At 38.4% G+C, this 23825-nt stretch overlaps 1 protein-coding gene across 4 annotated transcripts in view; it reads right to left on the reverse strand.

Annotated features, from left to right (window-relative positions):
• DPP4 (dipeptidyl peptidase 4) overlaps nucleotides 1–23825 on the reverse strand; it is an 82745-nt gene that overhangs the window by 41937 nt on the left and 16983 nt on the right. For 2 of the 4 annotated variants that reach the window (XM_009237739.4, XM_024242971.3), the window contains exons 3-9: nucleotides 13323–13421; nucleotides 12836–12927; nucleotides 11458–11538; nucleotides 5150–5202; nucleotides 4967–5039; nucleotides 4078–4198; nucleotides 937–1097 (exon numbers count right to left, since the gene is read on the reverse strand). In XM_009237739.4, the coding sequence (XP_009236014.3) occupies nucleotides 937–1097; nucleotides 4078–4198; nucleotides 4967–5039; nucleotides 5150–5202; nucleotides 11458–11538; nucleotides 12836–12927; nucleotides 13323–13421 (680 nt within the window). 4 annotated transcript variants of the gene reach the window in all.

Genomic DNA, 23825 nt, shown 5'->3' on the forward strand with positions numbered 1-23825 from the left:
TTAAATATACACATAGATCTTCGATTGACAGATTAGTTAGAAATAATATGATATTTTTAGTGAGAACACTTTATGGAGTTTTTTTTGTATGTGCCAGTTTCGCTCATCAAAAAATAACATTCCACTGAAAACACATCTCCATATTTAGTCTCTGATCTTTTTTTTCTTTTAACTTCCTCTGTCTTCCTAAAATGGCAGCTCTTCATAAAGCAAATTGAGTGAGTTGGTAAAAATAAAAATCCCCTTTTCCAAATTTCTTAAAGAAAAAACACTTTACTATTAGATTTTCCCACAGACAATACTGTAGCCATTATTATTACGGTACTAGTGAAGAATCCCTGGTTCCCTTCTAAACCCCATCTCACCCAGCTTACACTGCTTAACAAAGCTCCTCAATTTTAGTAAACATGCAACCCTGAGGGGGAGAACAGCTTTGAAAACCAAGACGTGACACTATTATTCCAAATGTAGGACATGAAAAATTTACATTAGTGCCAAATCTATAATAGAACCACTAAAACCAGTCATGTATCCCATTAACTAGTAATACAATCTGATATATAACTGAGCTTTGCAACTTCGTCGAGGGCACAATCCAACTTCTACAAATGAGACGAGCTTCTGATTCAATTATAGCCTCTCTTTTCCTCCATTCAAACATTTTCATTCCCCTTATCTCTTTCAAAAGCATTTTCCCCATTTTTTCTGCTTGTCATTCCTCAAAGTTTTTGGAGAAATTACAAAACCTTAAATCACACTCTTTCCTGGGATAATAAAAATACTTTAAAATTGCCAGATGCTGTTGACTTCAGCAAGAGTAATCACAGCAAGCTGTTGAAGAGAGACTGACAATATTTTCATTAGCAAGAAGGGATTAAATGAAACCATTCTCTTCCCATCAAATCATGGAACCACTGTACGAACAGGAGCACAGACCTTTGGATATGGAACCCGTACAGTCTTTGGGTACTGCAGTGACTCATCAGAGTAGAAGGAGTATTCAATAAGTGGGACTTCTGTGTCGTTAAATTGGGCATATGCTAAAAAAGTGCCGTTTGGAGACCACCACAGAGCAGAGTAGGCACTGAAGACTTCCTCTGAAAAAAGACATAAATTGTTCTGTTACAAGAAGTAGCTGATAAATTGGCTTTGGCATTCAAAATATTGTTCTCATTAGCTTTAGTAATTATAGTAGAGTTCAACTAATGAACCACTTTGCATTTGCTGGGCTTCCAAAATCAGAGTAATACAAATGAATAAAAATAAAATCTTCAAGGATATATCTGGATTGTAAAAATAAGTAACCCGTTGGACCATTTTAGAATATTTTAGCATGCAATATTTAATATAAGCTCTACATTTTTTTCTTTATCTTATAATCCTCTAAATTTATGCCTCAAAACATACTAAAAGTAAATTTCACACAGGAGGCTGATTCTCCTTTCTAATTTTCAAACAGTCAACATGCCAGCATACTCTCCCCAACTGGGCTCAGTTTGTACTGAGCCCGCAGGGTACTAGTGGGTGGTGTGTAGCTCCAGGCTATCAAACCAATATGGTGCCCAGAGTTTACTACTCTTGGCACAAACAAGGTGTGGGAAGGATGGATTTAGAATGGCAAGGAACTCCATTGAGACCCCTACTGAGAAACATCTCCTTGCCCAGCCCAGAAACTGAAAACTCCTTTAGATTAACATGCTGCTCTGGTGTATATGCTGATGGGTAAGAGAAGAGGGTCAAAGAGAGAGGCAAATAAAAGACAAGATCTTGCTTTCCAGTACATTGTTGGGCTTCTTCTCAATCTCTGGCAAAGATAGCTCGTCCCTATGATTATTATGGGGTCTATACATGGGATATTCAATCACTGGCTCTTAATATGTTGAAAACTCCTTCACCAACCGGGAATGGAGGAATTAAGTGGACTGGGTGGAGATGCCTATATATTCCACAAGTCTCATGTAAGTGTAAATGTAAAAGCAAAAGCATAGAAACTAGAATCTTAGGGTTGGGAAATCATGCATTCTAATCAGTTTTCAGATGCCTGATACCTCCTTTCAAGTTACTTCCAAATGCTTTTTTTCAACAAGAATAATAGCAAAAATAATTACTATAATAAAATGTAATAATAATTATTGTGATTAGCAGCTGACATTCAATGAATGCTAACTATGCACCAGGTATTGATAAGCAATTGACATCTATCATCTCAGTTAAGGCTCACAATAACCCTTTGTATTGATAAAGTGAGACAAGCTTGAAGAGGATCAGAAATTTGTCTAGGATCACATGGCTAAGAATTGGTAGAATCAAAAACCAACACAAATCTCCTTTGACTCATGCTTTTCATCTCCGTGCTATACTGCCCTTTCCTGCCTCTATTTTAGTATTTCCAGTAATAGAAAACCTACTACCGGGTTAAGCAGCCTATTCTTCCTTTGACTGCCTCATATCTATATCATTGATCTATACACTCTTATGTAGCAATTTAGAATTTACAAAACATATCATATTTAGTCTTCACAAAGATCTCTGGGTGATGATTCATAGTTCATTGCACAGAGAAGGAAATTGAGGCATGGAGCAATCCTGTGAATTGCCTGAGACAAGAACTAGAACCCAGCCCTTATGACTCCAAGTCATGGTTTCTATTATACTAAGAACTTGTTCATATACTGAGTTGACTTGTTCTTTGTAACTTTTACCCATTGATTCTGGTTTATAACACAGCTGCAATTACATAAAATCAATATAATCAGACCAAGATTTTGTTTTTTAGAATTACTTGTAAGTGTAATTAGCAGGTAGTGATCTTTGTCTTGAATTAGTGGTTATTTCGAATGCAGGACATATTTTTCTGTATTGACAATGTAGTAATTTCCTTCTAGGAACTGAAGCTATTAGAGAGGCCCAAATTGGAGCTGTGAAGCTGTTCTGCATGTGAATGGCCTAGTCATGAACATGCAAAAGACTCCCTCCAGCAATTATCTACTTTAGAAAGAATGAAAGTGTTAGCTGCCCTCTTATCTTGCAGAGGGCCAGCTGTTTCTGAGGGAGGGTCACAGCTTTGGAAAGAGGCCACTCTTGTCAACGATCCTGGAGGCTGGGTTGTGCTGTCCAAGGGTTAAAGAATCTCTAAGTAGCTAGTGTTAGTAAATTTCATTGTAAGTTTTAGTCAAGCACTTATTTCTAGGACATGAAAATTTATCTTTCTTTTAATGTGATTTGTTGTTGTTGTTGTTATAATGAGTCAATTAAACTTGACTTGGATTTGGTAAGAACTAAAATTAAGTCATGAAGAAAAATTATTTTTTTAAACTACAAAGAAGAAAAAAATTACAATGAAATACAGATAAGTCTTTCTAATAAGTATGAGGAAACCTTGTGAACAGTTTGGAGCAGCCTCAAAATGCCTTTTATCTTGGCAAATACAGACATAAAAAATGTTTTTCTAATATTTTCTAAGTTTCTAAAATGTGTTCCTAATAGTTTCGACAGCTCTGTATCCTAAAAGGGAGAATATTCCTTTTTAACTTTTTTAGTTTTATTAGTCACTTTTTCCTAAGCCTTTCTAATTGCTTTTTTATTCTTAAGAACAGGAAATCATAATTTGTCCAAGTTCAAATAAATACAAATCCTCTATAAAACAGGCATTTTCTTCCCCTGTACTCTCCATCTTGTATATATTATTTTGTAATCTTCTCAATGTGATGGGATTATTTAGCTTTCCTTAGTAACTTCCGGGTTAGGTAGGCCTAGTTAGAGAAATATCTAATGTTAATCTGGAGGCTTTTATGTTCCAGTAAAGGCAGAAAAGGTCTACCTACACAGAAAAGCCCTTTGTATCAATAAACCAGAGACAAGAGGAGTATTGTCAGGCAATGAGGACAGAGGAGTGCTAGGAATAAATTCTTGGTCAAGGAGACACCTGGTGCTGTGAGTTCTCAGAGAAATCTGATGACATTTTAAACAATGAAACTTATTTTCAATCTCATTTAAATTTTCCCATTGCAAAAGAAACATTTAACTATTTTAAAAGCTTATAGATTTTCTGATTTGAAAAAGCTTTAAAGTTTCTACCTTCATAAACCCAGTCAGTTATTCCATTATATATTATATCTTCTTTCCCAGTCCATGTGATTCTGTGACTTGGTAAATTTGGTTCAATTTTAACATAAATGTCATTGTTCCAAACATATGCCTAGAAGGAAAAAAAACAAGCATTGATATCTATAATAACATGTTATATTTTTATCCCAGAGTTTTAGAAACACTTATCTATTGCAAATGTAAGGATTACCATAGTCAAATATTCCATTCAAACAGGAAGAGTCATTTACTCCTTCCCTCTCATTCTTAAATCACAAGTGTATAGCCTATAATCCCAAAATAATCCTAAAACCATTAATAATGTGTTAAAAATAAGAAGCACACAACTACCACTATTTGAATGCTAAAGTATATGAGAAGACCGAGAAGGCTGACCACTTCTACAGGATGATATATGCTTGTATATTTCTTTATTGGGAGAGTGAGTAGAAAGAAGGCAGTTGCATTCTGGAAGAGAGAAGTTCAACTGCAGACAAACATTAGATCCTCTCGTTAAGATTCTTTTGGACTTCTGACATTCTCCTAGCACTACAGAACGTAAAGATGTATCTATAGTAACAAAGAAGAACACAGAACTAGCAGAAAGCAGGTGTGACTCAGAAAATATCTAAGTACAACAGATAACTAGAACTTAAGAGTTTGACGTGCATTTTCCCAGTGAATAAATATCCTCAATGGGTACTTTCAGGAATTATATTTATTTTGTTAAGCTAGTAAAATATTATCTTGGGCAATAACACTATGTTCTATAGTGAAGTACTGAGTTCCTAAGATGTCTGCTTTGTATCAGGGTTAGTAACTTCTGCCTAATGAAAAATTTGAGCCAATATTTTTCTGACAACTGGAGACACTCACTAACCAATTTATGACCCACTGGTGACCATGTGACCCACTGTGTGTTGTTTGGAATCCTGTCTTCTGTAATCAGCTGCCTGGAAAAAAGATGAAAGGAAACATTATCAAAAAGAATAACTCACATTGGGGTTTCCTTAAAAATATGACAGTAGGAAAGCCTAATAGATTTTATTGGGAAGTCACTGACCTTTTATTTAAATCATAAATGTCATATGAAGCTGTGTAGGAATGCCTCCATTGCTATGAAAGAAAACAGACATTTCAGGCTTCTGTGATACTTGATAATTTGGCCACTCACTATAGGAGACCAAGATGATAGGTTTGGTAATATATGATTGTATAATTCTCACATGTTATCATATCTTATAATTTCCTCCGAGAATTTTGGGGTTCAGAAGTATCCTAGAGATCATCTTATACAAACTCCTCTGGAGTTCATCTACAACCTAGCTCTGGCACCACCTCCTCCAGGACCACAGTGCACCAAAAATGTCATTTTGTACAAACATTATCCCTAACACTCACCATAGTATGCTAAGATTGCCTACTTAGAAAAATGTAAATTTTCACTTTTCACCGTCTTATTGGCAAAAGATTTAAAAGATATATGATGCTATTGCTGATGGTGATGTGAAGAAATGTTTAACTTCATACACTGACGATGAAAGGTAAAGTGTTATAAAGATTTTGAAAGCCCCCTGGCAAGGTATATTAAAATTAAAATAACATATATCATCAATATTTTAACAACCATCTCAAAAAGCTAGAGATGAAAGTCAAATTTTCAGTGACTGCAGAAGCATAGGGAAATAAAAATTTTTTTAAAAAGGAAGTCAAACTAAATCCAAAGTAATTAGAAGAAATGAAATAATAAAGGTAAAAGCATTGATAAAGTAGAAAACACATAATAGAAAAAATCAACAAAGCCAAAACTCAAGTCATTGAAAAGACTAGTAAAATTGCAAACGTAGTAAAACTTAGGAGTAAAACAGCACAAATGACTGGTATCAGAAACGAAAAATGGGATATCACAACAGACTCCACAGATGTTAAAAGATCATAAGAGGCTATTATAAACATTTTTTTGCCAATACATCTTAAAAATTAGAGAAAAGCAAAAAATTTCTTGAAAAATAATTTCTCAAAAGTGGGAAAAACTCTGAATAATCTTATATCTAATAAACAAATTGAATCCAGATATAAGAAATTTTACATAGAGAAAACTCCAAGGCAAAATAACTTTACCAGCAAACTTCTTGTTATTTATTCAAATGAGTTGAGAATTTATGCCCACACAAAAATCTACACACAAATGTTTATAGCAGCTTTATTCATAACTGCCAAAACTGGGAGGCAACTAAGATGTCATTCAACAGGTGAGTGGATAAACAAACTGTAGTAGAGATCCATACAATGGAATTTTATTTAGTGATAAGAAGAATGAGCTATTAAGCCACAAAAAGACATGGAGGAATCTCAAACACATATTGCTAAGTGAAATAAGCCAATGTGGTAAGGTTACATATTGTATGATTCCAACAATATGAGTTTCTGGAAAAGGTAAAACTATGGAGAGAGTAAAGAGATTGGTGGTTGCTTGGAGACTGGGGGAAGGAAGGGATGAATAGGAGAAACACAGGGATTTTTAGCACAAAGTCATCTGTATAATACTATAATGGTGAAACATGTCATTATACTTTTGTCAAGAGCCATAGATTTGTCAGAATCCACCATAATGGTAGATACATGCCATATATTTGCCAAAACCCACAAAGAGTCAAGCCTAATGTAAACTATGGACTTAAATTAATAATGATATATTAATATTGGCTCATTTGTTATAACAAATGGACCACACATGCAAGACATTAATAATAGGTGAAAGTGGGGGAGGGAGGATAAGGGAGTATATGGGAACTCTCTGCTTATTTTCTATAAATCTAAAGCTGTTCTGAAAAATAAAGTGATATTAATTAAAAAAAAAATAATCAGAGCTAACCAGATGACTTGGAAGGAGTTTCACATGGTATCATTGAGAGAGAAATGCAATTTACAAAAAACTATAGGATTTTATTTTTATAGACCAAGCAATAACTAAAAACATCCCTATATATATTCATAGAGTTATATGAACAAGAAGAAAAATATAAAAATATGGAGAGATACATATTAGACTTTAGAGAGCCAAGTAAAAAAGGGAAAAAATAAGACCGAAGATAAAAATGTATATGATCACATATTTTCATTTATGAAAAATTATGTCTGAATACAGATGCATATAAAAATTAAAGATATTTTCAAATAAGTTACTTGTCTATATGTCTGCCTTCTCTACCATACTCCTAGAGGTAAGAAATTGTATCTTATTTATCTCTGGATGCCTGGAGTGTATTCTAGTGCAAGCCACATAGTGAGTGTTCAAGAAATACACCAAATTACAGTAAAATTCAAATTGTACCAGTGAGGATGAGACGGATGAAATAGGTATCCCAAGGACACCGAGCTATATTATAGCAGAGCTGAGATACAAAGTCAGAGTTCCTAACCTTAACTATTTATCACTTCTCTCCCTTCTATGCTCTCATGTCAACAAATATTTATTAAGTTCTACTTTTCGGGAGTCATACATTCCTTTCCTGAATCCTGGATTATTTTGACACACCCCATGCTTGTTTCTGGGCAACCTCAAGCAAAATATTCACTAAAGCCAAAAGGTGTGGTACCAGCTAAAAATATTAAGATAGACTGAGATCACTGAGCATGACAAACCACCATGGGTTGTAAAAGAAAACCCATGATGTTTGGTATGTTCACTTCATCTTTTGAAACAGATTCATTATTCTATTTAGTTTATAAACACTGGCAGCTATCATCTATCAGACATTACTGGATAACACAGAGTCTCTCCCCTGGAGCAGCTTATAGTGGAATGGAGGATATGAAATAGTAAACGACAATAAAATAATCACAATAGGATGTGCCAAGAGATATAATGGAGGTGGGTGGGAGAGGCAGGAATCATAAATTAGGCCTTGGAGAGGCAGAGAGGATTATGGAAAAGATGATTCTTTGGCTGAGGTTAGTGACAGAGGGTGACTGGGAAAGAGTAAAAGAGCATCATAGCAAAGAGAAGCTGAATGCAAAGATAGGAAAAATCACATTTAAGAGCACAAGCTTTGGAGTCTTCTAACCTGGATTCAGGGTTTCACTGTGTAATGTGAAGCAAGTTTCTTTCTAAGCTTCCATTTTGTTTTTAGACAAATGAGGATAATGCCAGCAACAATCTCAGATGCATGAGAATGCATGGGAAGCACTTAGCAGGGTTCTGGAACATTGTCGACACAGAATCAATGACACAACTATTATCTGTATTTCCAGAGCACTAGGCAATGAGCAGAGATGCTAGGAGAACATTCATACCAGACTGTGGGGGTACTTATCCACTCACTCACTCACTTCCTCATTTATTTAATTGTAGCCACAACTTGGAAGTGATAGCATTAACTCAATCATGGAGAAGTCATGTAGTAAGATCTAAAAAACACTAAAAGGTAGACCTCCAAGGAAATGTAATCAAATTAGACTTTTCTTTTTTCTAGATACATTTCATAAGAGTCACTTAGTCAAAACATATATGCTGTACAGAAAATTCTATTGGACTCTCTTGAAAGTAAAAAAGAAAAAAAGAAAGAAAAATAGTAGAAGATATAGATCCTTACTTTCAATAGCTTTATAATTTAGCACTTGGCAATAAAACATGTATTCATTTCACAATGATGTTCAGCATCTGCTATGTGGCCCTGTCCTGGGCACAGAGGTGTGGCAGTGAATAAATCACAGGGAAACTGGCACCAAATAAGGCAGGCAAAAAATAAACAAAGAAATCGATGACAAAATATCACAAAATGTTGTGATGAAACTAAAATGGGTTAACGTGACAGAGACTGATTTGTGGGGTGTGGGTGGAAGAGCAAGGCAGGGGGCAATGTTTGACAAAGTGACCCAACAAATCTGGACCTGAATTAATAAAGAGAGAGAAGCATATGATGATGGAGAAGCTTCCATGAGGAAGCAATAGCAAGTGATTTTGCCTTTAGATGGGAATGAGGGTGATGCTTGAGAAAAAGAAAGAGCTGTGCACTTAAAGGTTCTCAACTCAGCATCATGGAATCTCCGGGAGGCCCACAGCTATGCTGAGTTAGTTGCTTTAGGGTAGGCCACAGATATCTGTGTCTTTTCAAAAGCTCCTCAAGTGATCCTAAGGTGCAGGTGAGGCGAGAAGCTCTGGCCAAGCATGCCGAGTGCAGGAGAAGCGGGTAGGAGATGTGTTCAGCTGGGCAGACTGTGTTCAATCACACAGGCCTCAGGATGCCAGGGTTAGAGCTGATGTTTTATTTTGAGTGTGATGGGAAGCCACTGTAGGTGGCATAGGTGTGGCATAAACTAATTTAGAATTTAAAAGTAGTACTTTCGATACTGTCTGAAGCATAGATGGCAGGGGGAAGGGGACAGAGTGAAAAAAGCAAAAGCAGTTAAATACACGGGTAAACTCCAGTGACACAACAAATACAAATCTCCAACCATGGCTGGCCAACTAAGGGACACCAGGGGAATACATGCATTAGTGCACATCAAATGGCTTCTGTTGAACCTGGCTATATAGTAAGGTGAGCTGGTATTACTTTTCTGTTTCTACCTTATCTTCATATGTAAGTCTTTAACATGGACAACTGTTATTCAGGGGTTCTCAGCCCTGGTTGCCATTACAATCACCTATGACAGTTTAAAATATACTGATGCTCATCAGGCACAGTGGCTCATGCCTGTAATCCTAGCACTTGGGAAAACTGAGGTGGGAGAATCGTTTGAGGACAGGAGTTTGAGACCAGCCTGGGGAACATAGTGAGACCCTATCTCTAAGAAAAAATTGAAAATTAGCAGGGCATGGTGGTGCACACCTGTAGTCTCAGCTACTCAGGAGGCTGAGGTAGGAGGATTAGTCAAGCCCAAAATGTTGAGGCTGCAGTGAGCCATGATCATACCACTGTACTCTAGCCTGAGTGACAGAATGAGACCTTGTCTCAAAAAAAGAAAAAAAGATACTGATTCTGGCATTAACCCAGAAACTTCTGTTTACTGATCTGGGGATTGAACCTGGACACCGGGAAGTTTTAAAAGTTTCTCAAGTAAATTAAGCGAATGTATTCTATAGATAGAAATAAGAAGCACTTAATTAAACAAACAATAATCCATTAATTGGCAACAGATGTGTCAAAGTTGGTAAAGATTCCAATTCACTTACAGTTAAGTTTAACAGAACATAGAGTCTACATGTCCAGGAAAGTGAGCCCAGCCCAGCAAATCCAGGGTAAATATTATGATTGAGAGTCACCATCCTGAGATGGTAAATGCAGTAGGGAATGGTTTGCTTGGCCTGAGTACAGCAGTGTTGGTGTGTGAGTGTTGGTGTGTCCTCAATATTATTTATCCTAGAAAAGAAAGGTCAGGGGTGGGAATCCCCAGCTTTGTATTTTGCTTGCAATACAGGGTATCTTTACAAATTTGTAATCTTCACTACATGTCTCAAAACTTTCTATACTTGAACAACTTGTCAAACCCATGAGTAACCAAAAAGCTGCAGTTAAAGTTATGGCGATCCACATCTATCCTAAACATGAAGAGGATGTATGATTAAGCTGTAACCTTTCCTGAATGTGTGAGGATGTGGATTTGGGCTGGGTGACTGGGGGAAGCTGAGTGCTCTTGATGGAATCTTTATGATCTGTAGTGAGGCTCTCCTCCTTAGAATAGTTTGTATACAGTGGGGCCCGAAGGTTGGGAGATGGTCTGGGCCATCTTTCGGAATCTTTTCTGGAGGATGGAAAGTTTAACTCTTTCTTTTCTTTTTCTTTTTTTTCTTTCTTTTTTTTTTCTTTTTTTTTGACAGGGTCTCGCTCTGTCCTCTAGACTATAATGCGGTGGCACACTATAGGAAACTGTAGCTTCCAACTCCTGGGCTCAAGCGATCCTCCTGCTTCAGCCTTCCCTCCTAAGTAGCTGGGACTGTAGGTGCATGCCACCATGCCTGACTTTAACTCTTTTAAAAACACATATTTATGGAGGCTCTTACTACACATAAAGCTGTGACAAAGGAAATAAAGGGTTCTGTCATTAGGTGTACAAATCAGACATGTAAACTTACTTTTAAATATGTGTGTAAGTACAAATTTTTATTGACTTATGTTATTAGTACATATTGGAACAATATAATATTAACTGTGCTTTTTAGTATTTGAAAGCACTAAACATGAATTTCTTTTAAAACATTGAACTTGTCTTTAAGAATGAGAATGACTCTGATTCTGAATTAATGAGTTTTAGTGCCTATTACATTACTTAGATGTTAATCTTAAGTATCCATACACTTGAAATCGGTTATAACATAGCATACTCTTGGATTATTTAAATGTTACAGTAAGAAAGCATTTATTTTACCTTCACATAGTTGTATTCTAAGAGAATAAACTGCCCATCAGGAGATATTGAATAATCATTGATAGAATGTCCAAACTCATCCTGTCAAACAAGAAGAACAAAGAAAAATTGAACAATTCCATTTCATTGCCATCACTGTGCACTTACTTCATGGGGGTACTGTTCTAGACATGGGGCTTGTGCTTTGGGAAGTCCTAATCTAGCAGAGGTGGCATATTTACTCACACAAATGACCGTGATGCAAGGTGGGTGGTGATCAATGTTAGAAAGCCAGAAGGGGAAGGATTAATCCTAAGAGGAAAGATGCCTGCGAGAGTGAGGATGAGGAAAAGAGAACTTTCTCAACAGTGGGAACAGCATAAGCAAAATGCCAGGCATGGGAAAGGACGTGGATGTTTAGAGACTCTTCAAGGGTCATGCGTAACCTGAATATAGTTTGGGGGGGGCGCTGGTGTCAGACACAGTGGAAGGTGAGAGGACAACAAATTAGAAAAATAGCTGGGACCTAAATATAAGATGTGGAGCTGACCTGTTTTTTTGCATGTGGAAGTGATAGAATCATATCTATCTTTTACAAAGATATTCTGGTGACACAGTGGCTGAAATGAGAGGGAAGAGCGGAGGGCTGGTATCAGCCTAGATGTGGGGAGTGCAGTGGTCTGGTCTACAGAATGCAGATAGGGACACAAGTTAGAGCACTCACTACCACAAGGTTAAATGAGGGTTTGAGCGAGGACTGTCCAGTGGAAATGGAAACTGAGAGATACCTGACATGCAGAGGGAGAATTGTCGCCAACTATGGGGGATGACATGAGTCAATGATGATTCTGAGGTTTCTAGCTTAAGTGACTTGGAGAATTAAGTAACTTTTACCAATACTGGGAACTCACAAAAAAGAATAAGATGCTTTCAGTGTGCTAGGACAGTGGGGGAAAGATAACCAGTTTAGCTTGGGATTTTGAGTTTGAAATCCACATGTAGGAACCAGCAGGCTACTAGAAATTAAAGTTTAAATCTGGGAGAAGGTTAGTGTTAACTGTGTGTATACGAGAGTCAAGCCAGGGAGGAAGGCAGTAATGCTGTGGGGTTGCATGAAATTCACCAAAGGAGAGCATGCAAAGTGCAAAGGGAGGCAAATGAAGATGGAGCCCCAAGGAGCACTTACATTTAAAAATATGGGCAGAGGAAGAGGAATCGTCAAAGGAGACTAAAAAGTAGCCAAGGCAGGGAGCATTTCAAGAAGGAGAGAAAGATCCACTTTGCCATATGCTGCAGAAAGAGTCCAACAGGTTGAGAAATGACAGTACTCGTGATTTCAAAGGTAATGAAAAAAATCCCCAGAATTCTATGCATGAATTTATTACGTGATTAAACATACAAATGTACTGTTCTCCAAGAAAACTGAGCTGTTTCCATATTCAGCATTGAATACCAAGATATTATTTTCTTGTTTGTAGAGATATTCATGATCTAAAGAGAGAAAACAACCAGATCAAAATTTCAAGTTGTTATTAAACATCTTCATAAGCTGAAAATTACAGAATACAATTTAAGTTCACAAATACCAAATAGGCATTTCTAAGTTGAGAAAACATGAATGATATTATACTAACATTCATTCATTTTTTCATCATTATTGTCAAGGTTTCAATTCACATTTTTTTTTATTATACATGTCAAAGAAATACTTGGGTTCCTTTCATTCTTTCTCCCTTTGCACTTCAAGTAGAAAAAGAAAAAAAAAAACTCTCTATAGAATTTTTAAAAACAAGGATTACCTCTTCTCTGTGCCATAAAAGCCCATATCTCAAATTAACTGGAATGAACGTAACCATAAAATCTGCCCTACCCCAAAAAGTTCTTACCTGAAATCCATCTTAAGGAGTATAACTTCAGTCTATAAGTATTTTTTAAGTAATCAGTTAGAGTGTAAGTTTTGCGACTGTCAGCTGTAGCATCATCTGCTGGTTGAAGGAAAGAGCCAAATGTTCAGTAAGATGGAATAACCTAAGTTTTGGATAAAATAAACAAATGGATCTCTACAATATACCATGCTCATAAAATTCAGAAATACACTCACAAAATGCAAGACACATTTTAAAAGACTTCAGAGTGAATGGATGGAGTAAAAATGCATTTAACTATGAAGTGTGTGTGAGTGTGTGTGTTTCACTCTGCTGTATTATGCTATACTAGTGGGCTTTACTTTGAAGGTCTAGATCAGCAATGTCCTATAGAAATATAATGTGAGTATATTTTCTAGTAGCTATATAAGAAACAAAATTTTAAGGTAAAAATAATTTTAGTAGCACATTTTATTTAGCCCAATACATCCAAAATATCATTTTACCATGTAACCAATATTTAAACATTATGAGAACTTTCATGTTCTTTTTTTCATTCTGACTCTCAAATCTGATGTGTAGTTTATACTTAACAGCATATCTCAATTTGACTAGGTACATTTTAAGTCAATAGTTACATGTGGCCAGGTGTTCAATGACTACTGTAGTGGATGGCCTGGAGCTGGATCATCCTTTTCGGAGGCTTTGGGGCCCAGTTTCAGGCCCTCCTGCTTCTCAGAGACCCTTAGGACATGCTGATCACCCAATTCAGGGAGCTTCATTAATATCATCACTTTCCTTTGAACTTAACAGAATTTGTGTGTTTCTATATTCTACTACTGGTGACCCAAATTCAAAGTCTGAAAATCATTTTTGATACTTCTGTCTGTTTTTCCACCATGCCCATCTAATTGACCCTCTTGATTATTCCTGGAAATTTTTTTTCTGGGTATCCCTGACATTATATTCTCCCAATTCTCTCCCTCCTCTGCACCACCACTAGAATAATTTTTCTAAACCACTACTTTCATTCTGGTGATCCCTTCGCCAAAAGTTTTCAATATTTCCCCATTGCCTACAGGAACAAGATTAACACTCCTTAGCCTGAAACTCACAGCCCTCTATGACTGACACAAGAGTGTCTTATGTCACTCTCCCCTTGCAGGGACCCTCTCATTCACTCTTATGACCAGCCCACTGAACCCAGAAGATCTTCTTGGGCTTTTCCACCTCTGCTCCTTTTTCTAAACCACTTCTCTGCAGTGTCTTCCCTGCTTTCCTGGCTGTCATAATCACTACCCTCGAATTCCCATCTGTTTCATGAAGACTTTAGTTCTGCCCCCTCTGACTTTTGCCCCAACACTACTCATTTCGCTCTTGTCATTTAATGACAAAATAGTTGACAACTCTTTTGCTCTGCCTACCCATGTGGTGTCCTCAGTTAGGCCATGTAGTCTTTGAAGACAAGGCTTTGTTGTTTGTTCGTTTTAATTTTTACATCAACCTTTAGCACCTAACACAGTTCAATTCCACAGTAGGCATACACTCAAAGAGTTTTTATTGGTTAATGTAGGATATCATCCTGGAAGCATAATCAAGCCAACGTGATTCCTCTTCTCCAATCCCAGAGTCTGTCCACTGATGAAAGAGCTTAAAGTATTTTTTCTCAGATCCTCTACTTTTTCCACATACACACAAACATACACTCACATAATCAGCCACCATTATAAAATTCCTATAACTGCAGTTCTTACAATTTGGGGGACTGGGAAGCCAGCAGCCCTGTCCCTTGTTAATTTTCTTGCAGGAAATGCCTTCCTTGTAATTTTCTTACAGAAAATGCTCTTTCAAACAATGTTCTTAAGATTTTATTTCTTCAAATGTGGTACACATACACCATGGAATACTATGCAGCCATGAAAAGGAACAAGATCATGTCCTTTGCAGAGACATGAATGAAGCTGGAAGCCATTATCCTCAGCAAAGTAATGCAGGAACAGAAAACAAAATGCCACATGTTCTCACTTATAAGTAGGAGGTGAACAATGAGAACACATGGACACATGGCGAGGAACAACCAACACTGAGGCCTGTTGGGGGTGGGATTGGGGGTGGGGAGAGAGAGAGCATCAGGAAGAATAGTTAACAGACTCTGGGCTTAATACCAAGGCAATGGGTTGATCTGTGTTGCAAACCACCATGGCACATGTTTACCTATATAACAAACCTGTACATCCTGCACATGTACCCTGGAACTTAAAATAAAAGTTGAAAGAAAAAAAACAGATAAGAAGACTTCTGAGGTGGGCCATTCCCTCAGTTAAAAATGATAAAGCTTTCTGTTTTCATCATTATAAGTAAAGATAATAAAGAAAATACAGGTTCAAGTTGTAGGTTAATAAAAGATTTTATTTCTTCAGATCTTATCTGATAATAGCCTTGTATCTGCCTAAAACAACTTTGTTTCAAGAAATAGAAATGCCACATTTCACTTTATTACTTTATTGATTTTATTTAAATCTTGTTCATTTAATAAGTTAGAGGGCTTTAAAAAAACTAAACTATTTTTTTTGGTCAATTTAGTCCTGCATTTCATCCCTAAAAGTTAGTAGGAGATTTGTGTTTGCTAGTAGAAATATAGCAAGCGGGTAAATCAGTCCTTGAATTTGCCAACCTTCAAACAAGAAGTAAAGCCTTATGCTACAGAAAATATTTGAAACTCATATTGAGAATAGTAACTGGATTTTTTCACAAAATGCTCTCAATTGCTTGTATTCATCCAACCACTCTTTAATGCATCAAATAGTTAAAAAGTGAGTACTATTTGAAAAATACTATTAAGGAGTTATACTCTGTTATCAAGAGGTATTAGTTTAAAATGTACTTAAAACAAACCCCTAAATTAGTGTAATTTGAAATATAGATGGTTATTTGAAATAGATGTAATTTGAAATATAGATGGTTATTGACATCCACAATCCTCACATCCGTGAGCCACTGCACCAGGCCTAGTCCACAGTTTTTGAAAACCCATCATCTCTACCACATTCAGGCTCCCTTCTGCTCATGATGGCACCCTGTGAATTGGATCCGTAAGCTCATTTCCCAGATATCAACTCTGATGCCACACTTGCTAGAGCCCAGGACATCCCTGCAAGCCCCAGGCTTACCCTGGTCTGTGTGAGGCTCACTTGGCTGCGTTAGAATAACCCTGCAACCCAGTTTCCGCATATTAGCTGCCAGTCCAAGAGAAGAGCGGCTAAATTGGAGCAAGCAGAGCAACACAAATGTTCCTTGTTTTTAGCCTTGCCATTTGATAAGCAGGGCACATTGGAAGATGGTTTTGAAACATCTAGATAAGCGAGTTCTGTGAGACAAGAGTGCCAACTCCAGGTTTTGACCTTTAGCAAGTTCATAGTTTGCTGCCAAGTTACAACCTATTTTGTCAAACTCTTATGAGACATGCTCATGATTCGTCTTCCTTGTCTACTTGCTCACTGACAGGGCACTGCTGCGGCAGCAGATGAAGGTCTTTGGCTGCTTGCATGGTTTTCTTAGTTCGGCCTGGGACATGTTCATTTGACTTATCAGTTCAAAGCATTGTGCAGCCAAGTAAAGCACTTAATCATATGTTACCCATCAGCTTATACAGAAACTCGAGTTTCAAATCTTTAATTTAAAAATAAAAATATAGATTTATAATTTTATACTTTTCTTCTTTAGCTAAAGCAACTATTAGCTTGAACCACATGAAAATACCATTTTAATTAGTTAAAAAAGGTAGAATAGTGGCATTTAAAATGGCTCAATCTAATAATAAATTCTTATCAAAGTGTTAAGGTATCTTAATGAATCCTTGCTGCAGTGTCAAAATCATTTCTGAAAAACAATAATTCCAGAATGATAAAATCCAAATAAGAGAGTAGTATAGTTCCATGGGATATCCTTGCTTTGATCAATTGCTTCTGTACGATTACAAGATATTTTGAATATTGTCATTCATTCATACTAAACTTTTTTGTCTGTACTAAATTGACATATAATGTTTCCACTCCACAAAAATAAACTGTTTTGGTAAATAAATGGCTAATGGAATACATCTAAAAAGAAATGTGCTCGTTACGGCACATAACTGTGGAAAGTTGTTAAAAACAGGCAAAAGAGTTATCTGGTTATAAAGTTCCTGTGTTCCATATGGTAATCAGCTAACATTCCATATTGATGCTTGCATCTATGATGGGTATAAAGAAATAAAACGAGTGTTACTCCAAAATTTCCTCTAGCAAATTAACAGCCTTGATACAGGGGTGGTGGAGGAAAAATCAAGGAGGTAAAAGAAGAAACTGACTGAATGTCCCTTCATCCTGTGGCTATATTCTCCAGCAGCACATGCAGGCTGCCACCCGTCTCCACAGATTCAACACCACTCAAGGGATTGAGCAGCTGGTTGCTTTGAATCAGAGAGCCTGGATTTGAAACCAGGTCCATTTCTTGCCTTGGGGCCTTGGGAAAATTACTGAATCTTTGCTATGATTTGAAAGATGGTGTCCCCTCCAAAACTCATGTTGAACCTTAATATCCATTGTGGTAGTGTTAAGAGGTGGGGCCTTTTTGGGAAGTGATTAGTGCTTCATAAAAGGGCTGGAGGGAGGCCAGGTGCAGCAGCTCACACCCGTAATCCTAGCACTTGGGAGGCTGAGGTGGGCAGATAACGTGAGGTTGGGAGTTCGAGACCAGACTGACCAACATGGAGAAACCCTGTCTCTATTAACAGTACAAAATTAGCCGGGCGTGGTGGCACATGTCTGTAATCGCAGCTACTCAGGAGGCTGACGCAGGAAAATTGCTTGAACCCAGGAGGCAGAGGTTTTGGTGAGCTGTGATCACACCATTGCACTCCAGCCTGGGCAACAAGAGTGAAACTCCGTCTCAAAAAAAAAAAAAAAAAAAAAAATTGGAGGACGGGGGCGCTGGAGGGAACTCGCTGCTGCTTTTGTGGCCCTCTACCTTTCACCATGTGGGGATGCTGCCTCGAGAGACAATGCCATCAGACACTGACCTGCCTGCATTTTAATCTGGCACTTCTCAGCCTCCAGAACTGTGAGAAATACATTTCTGTTCTTTAAAGGTTACCCATTCTTAGGTATTTTGTTATAACAAGACAAATGGACCTAGAAAGAACTTGGTACCAGAGAAATGGAGTGTTGCTGTTACAGATACCTAAAAATGTGGAAGTGGCTTGGAACTGGGTAATGGGTGATGCTGGAATAGTTTTGAAGTGCAGGCTAGAAAAAGCCTAGATTACATCCACAGAGTGTTAAACACAATTCTGGTGAGGGCTCAGAAGAAGAAGAGAGCTGTAGATAGAACCTCGGTCTTCTCAGAAATTATCTAAGTGATTGTGATCAGAATGCTGGTAGAAATATGGCAGTAAAGGACCCTTTTGATGAGATCTCAGACAGAAATAAAGATCTCATTGGAACTGGAGAAATGGCCATTCATACCAGAAAGTGGCACTTGGCTGAATTGTGTCTGTGCCCTTCTGGAAGGCAGAGTTAGAGGATAAACAAGGATATCCAGCAGAAGAAAAAAACATATTCAGGGTGCTGAATGGTTTCTCCTGACATCCTATAGGAAAATGTGAGAAGAGAGAAACAAATTAAAGACAGAATTCATAATCATAACGGAAGATTTGGAAAAGTCTCAGCCTGGCCTGATCCTCCCCAGGTTGTAAAGACTAAAAGGCAAGTTCAGAGAGAAAACCCAGGGTGTGGCCAAGCAATGTTTAACTTTAATAAGGAGATTAGTACGGAGAATAGGAAGCCAGATGCTATTCATCAAGACAATGGAACAATGACTCTGAAGGCATTTTGGAGATTATTGCTGCTGTCCCTCCCATCACAGGCCCAGAGTGCCACGGCCTAGGGCAGGGGTGTCCAATGTTTTGGTTTCCCTGGGTCACATGGGAAGAATTGTCTTGGGCCACACACAAAATACACCAACGAAAGCTGAATAACTTTTAAAAAAATGCAAAAATAACTCATAATGTTTTAAGAAAGTTTACAAATTTGTGCTGGGCTGCATTCAAAGCCGTCCGGCCACATGCTGCCCGTAGGCCACAGGTTGGACAAACTTGGCCTAGGGGAAAGAACTACGTCAAAAAAGGAGCCTTGGGAACCCATGGGACCTCATCAGTGACTCCCCTGCACCTCATTGTCTCTGCTCTCAGCATTCTGGTGCAGCACTCTTCAGCTGCCACATATGTGACTCAAGCAGGCTCAGCTGCCACTCTAGCATGTATAAGCTATAAACCTTGGCAGCACCCATGTGGTGCTAATTCTGCAGGAGCATAGAGTGCACAAGCATGGGGGCATGGCTACCTCCACCTAGATTTCAAAAGATTCCTCAGAAAGGCTAGCGGCCCATGCAGAGAACTGCCACGGAAGCTACTGCAGAGTCCCAACTAGGGCAATGCTTAATGGAGCTGCTGGGCAAGGCTACCCTTGAGGCCCCACAACTGTAGAGTCACCAGCATGCAAGGTCAGCCGGGAGAGCCACAGGCACAAGACTTCAACCCATGAGAGCTGCACCATGGGCCGTGCCCAGCAAAGCCCTATTGGGGCGGTGGGACTGGTCCTCTGAGGCCTTGGGAACCCAAACCCCACCCTAGCGTATCTGAAACATGGGACATGGAGTCAAAGATTATTTTTAAACCTCAAGATGTAATGTTGTTTACCCTGTTGGGCTTTAGATTTATTTGGCACTTGTTAACCGTTTCTTGCTATTTCTCCCATTTGGAATGGAAATATCTATCGTAGGCCTACCCCACCACTGTATTTTGGAAGCACACAACTTATTTGATTTCACTGAGTCACAGCTGGAGAGCAATTTGCCTCAGGGTGAAACTTACCTTGGGTTTCACCTAATTTAGGTAAAAACTAATTTAGATGAGACTCCGGCCTCTAGCCTTCTGAGTTGATGCCAGAAAAAGTTAAGATTTGGGGGGCTATTAGGATGGAATGAATGCATTTTACGTACGAAAAGCACATGAAGTTTGGGATTCAAGGGTGAATGCTATGGTCTGAGTGTCCCCCAAAATTCATGTCTTGAAACTAAATCCTTGTTGTGATATTAAGAGGTAGGACCATTTGAAGTGATTAAGTCATGAGGGCTCCCCACTCATGAACGGTTAGGTGCCTTATAAAAGGGCTGAAGGGAACTAGCCTAAGCCTTTTTGTCTTTCTACTCTTCTGCCATGTGAGAATGTAGCAAGAAGGCCCTCACCAGACCCTAAATGCCAATGCCTTGATATTAAACTTCCCATCTCCAGATTTGTGAGAAAATAAGTTTCTGTTGCTTATAAATTACCTAGTCTGTGGTATTTTGTTACAGCAGCACAAACTAAGACACCTTTTAAAGTTTCATTTTAAAACTCTGTAACATGAGACTAATAGCCCATGGGGATTTTCAATGATTAAACAAGATAATGTATGTCATATGCTTAGCTCAGGACTTAGAACTTAAGAAGCACCTGTAGATATGTTACACTACACATTATTGTTTTGTTCCAAGCGTACGCTAGGCAACCAGAATACAAAAAAGAATATAAAACAGTCTTTCCTCTGGAGCACCTAACAGTGAGATTAAGAATTTAACTGCAATAAAATAACAGCCAGTTAAGTTTCACTATGTTCATAATGAAAAATGATCCTAATAAAAAAGCATGAGACAATTACATTGAGAAAAATATTTAGGATAAGTGCAATCTAATCATTTCCTAAGTGCCAATGAATATCACTTTCTCCCTTCTATTAATACATGCCTAACACCATCCATAGCATCCATATTGGAAGTCAGCAGTTTTCAGTATGAAGGGAAAACATTGGACTTAATGGAATTAGAGAATGTCTGAAGACTGATGTTTCTCTGATTACTATACATAAGGGACATTAGAATATAATCACAATAGCAGATTTACCTTGTCAACAATAGAATACTGTGGTACAGCTGGGTGCAGTGGCTCATGCCTGTAATCCTAGCACTTTGGGAGGCCGAGATGGGTGGATTGCTTGAGCTCAGGAGTTCGAGACCAGCCTGGGCAACATGGTGAAACCCCATCTCTACTAAAATACAAAAAAAAGTCATCCTGGCCTGGTGTACCTGTAAACCCAGCTACACAGGAAGCTGAGTCATGAAAGGTTGCAGTGAGCAGAGACTGTGCCACTGCACTTCAGCCTGGGCAACAAAGTGAAACTCTGTCTCAAAAAAAAAAAAAAGAACACTGTGGTACATCCAGGGGCATATGATAAATGCATTGCCATCTAGCTGGAGGTTGTAGAATGTTGGGACTGCCAGGTGACCAAACTTTGGTTAGGGACATAATCACTTTCCAAGGTGTCCACCTGAAATAGTACAATGCACATTTCCCAGAATAGCAACACTTTGAACAAAATAAAACATCTTAATGGGGTTTAGTCCCCCCTCCTCCTACGCCTCCTCCTCCTCCTCTTTTGCCTTTCCATTCCATCCACACTGGCCACCCAGTGGCCAGACACACCAGGCTCATGCCTGCCTCAGAGACTTTGCATTTGCTATATGCTCTTCCTGGAATGTTCTTCCCCCAGATACAGCCAGTGCTTTCTTCCTCTTCTCCTTCAGGTGTTTATTTAAATGCTGCATTCCTTCCCTGGACTAGCACTGCAGCCTTCTCCCCCATGGCATTCTCTACTACTCTTTCCAGCATTACTCATTTTTCCCTTAGCAATGATACCATCTAACTGATTATACATTTTACTTTTTTATATTGTTCACTGTCTGCCTCCCTTAATTGGATGTAAGCTCCATGAGGGCACTGATTTTATTTTGTTTCATTCTGTTTACTATTATATTACTACAGCCTAGAACAGTGCCTGGTACACAGTAGACATTCAATAAATAGTTGTTGAATGAAAACATAAAAGTCAGACAATCTGAAAATAAGAACCAACAGCTCCAAACACAATATGTGAACTCCAAGTGGCTATAGTGTAGGAGAAGAGGAGTGAGCTTAGCCAGATAGGACTAGACAGAGTGAGCACAGGAGCCTCTGAAATGGCCTTTGCAAAAATTATGACAGTGAGAGAAATCTAAACTAACTGACTCCATTTCTAACCTCACAAGCTAACAACCTTTGCTCATTACTGGGCGTAGGCCAAGCAAACTATGGAAGGAATTTAGTGTATAGTTTAACTTTGAAGCAAGGATGATAATAGTCCCTCCCAAAACTGACCCTCTCTGAGGACTGAGATTGCCTTTCTAAGACTAAGAAAAAGCCACAAAGTGAGGACTATAGGAGGGGCCTGAATTCTGCCAAGATGTAGGCTAGTAGTTAAATGATAACGAGCCATTATTCCAGAGGTCAGAAGATTTGTAACTTCCCCAATTGTTCTTATAGATAACATCACTATTGTCAAGTTGTCAAGACCTAAGACTGGTCTTTGAGATATTTTTCAGACTTTTGCATTCAGGTGGACCTGCTGACTCCACCTGGACCTGTGAATCACACCAAGGAACTAAATCAACCAGTCCTGTGACCCTCACCCAGAAAATGACTTAGTGCACAAAGACCATTTTGGACACTTCTATGATTTCATTGCCAACCAATCAACAGCACCCATTCCCTAGGTTCCTGCCTGCCAAATCATCCTTAAAAACCCTAACCTCCAAGCTTTGAGGGAGGCAATTTGAGAACTATCTCCTGTCCTTTCACTTGGCTGGTCCTGTGACTATGAAATTTTCTACTGCAATATCACTGTCACAGTGAATTGGTTTTATCTGTGCAGCAGGCAAGAAGAACCTGTCAGGCTATTACAACTCAGGTTCTAGACCGCCACTAGCTACTGTTAGGTCAGCACACTTCTGTAAGCCTGAGCCAGTCACCTACTGGCTTTCATCTCCAAATATACATACCCTTCCTTGCTCAATAATTCTGGTGAAGGGCTCTACAGCTATATTTCCAAGAAGCCTCATCTGCAGGATTCTTGCTAGGTTCTGTTAATAGGGGAAAATAGAGAAAAAATTGGATGGCAATTAGAGAAGAGGAGGGACTCCTCCTTTCCTCTTTCTTGCTGACAGCATGCACCCAGCAGTAGCACCTGCTCCAGCCTCTAGCTTCCTTTGTAATATCCGGAACCTGCTTCATCATGCCTCACAGAGGTACCAGTAGCAGCTGGGGGGATTATAAACCTTAGAGCTTTGATCTGAGATCTTCTGTGTTCCTCTTCATCCCTAGAGGTGACTCCTTCCTGCAGTTACTCTTCTCTTTCTCAGTTACCTCAGAGTTTCTCTTTTGCTCTTCTATCTGTGTAACCAATTTTCATATTAAATCTCTCTGCTGAAATATCTAGTGTGTTTTTTTTGTTTGTTTTTTTTTTTTTGAGACAGAGTCTTACTCTGTCACCCAGGCTGGAGTGCAGTGGCACAATCTTGGCTCACTGCAACTGCTGCCTTCCAGGTTCAAGCAATTTTTCTGTCTCATCCTCCCAA

This window comes from Pongo abelii, chromosome 11 (assembly GCF_028885655.2).
Source record: "Pongo abelii isolate AG06213 chromosome 11, NHGRI_mPonAbe1-v2.0_pri, whole genome shotgun sequence".
Lineage (NCBI taxonomy): Eukaryota > Metazoa > Chordata > Mammalia > Primates > Hominidae > Pongo > Pongo abelii.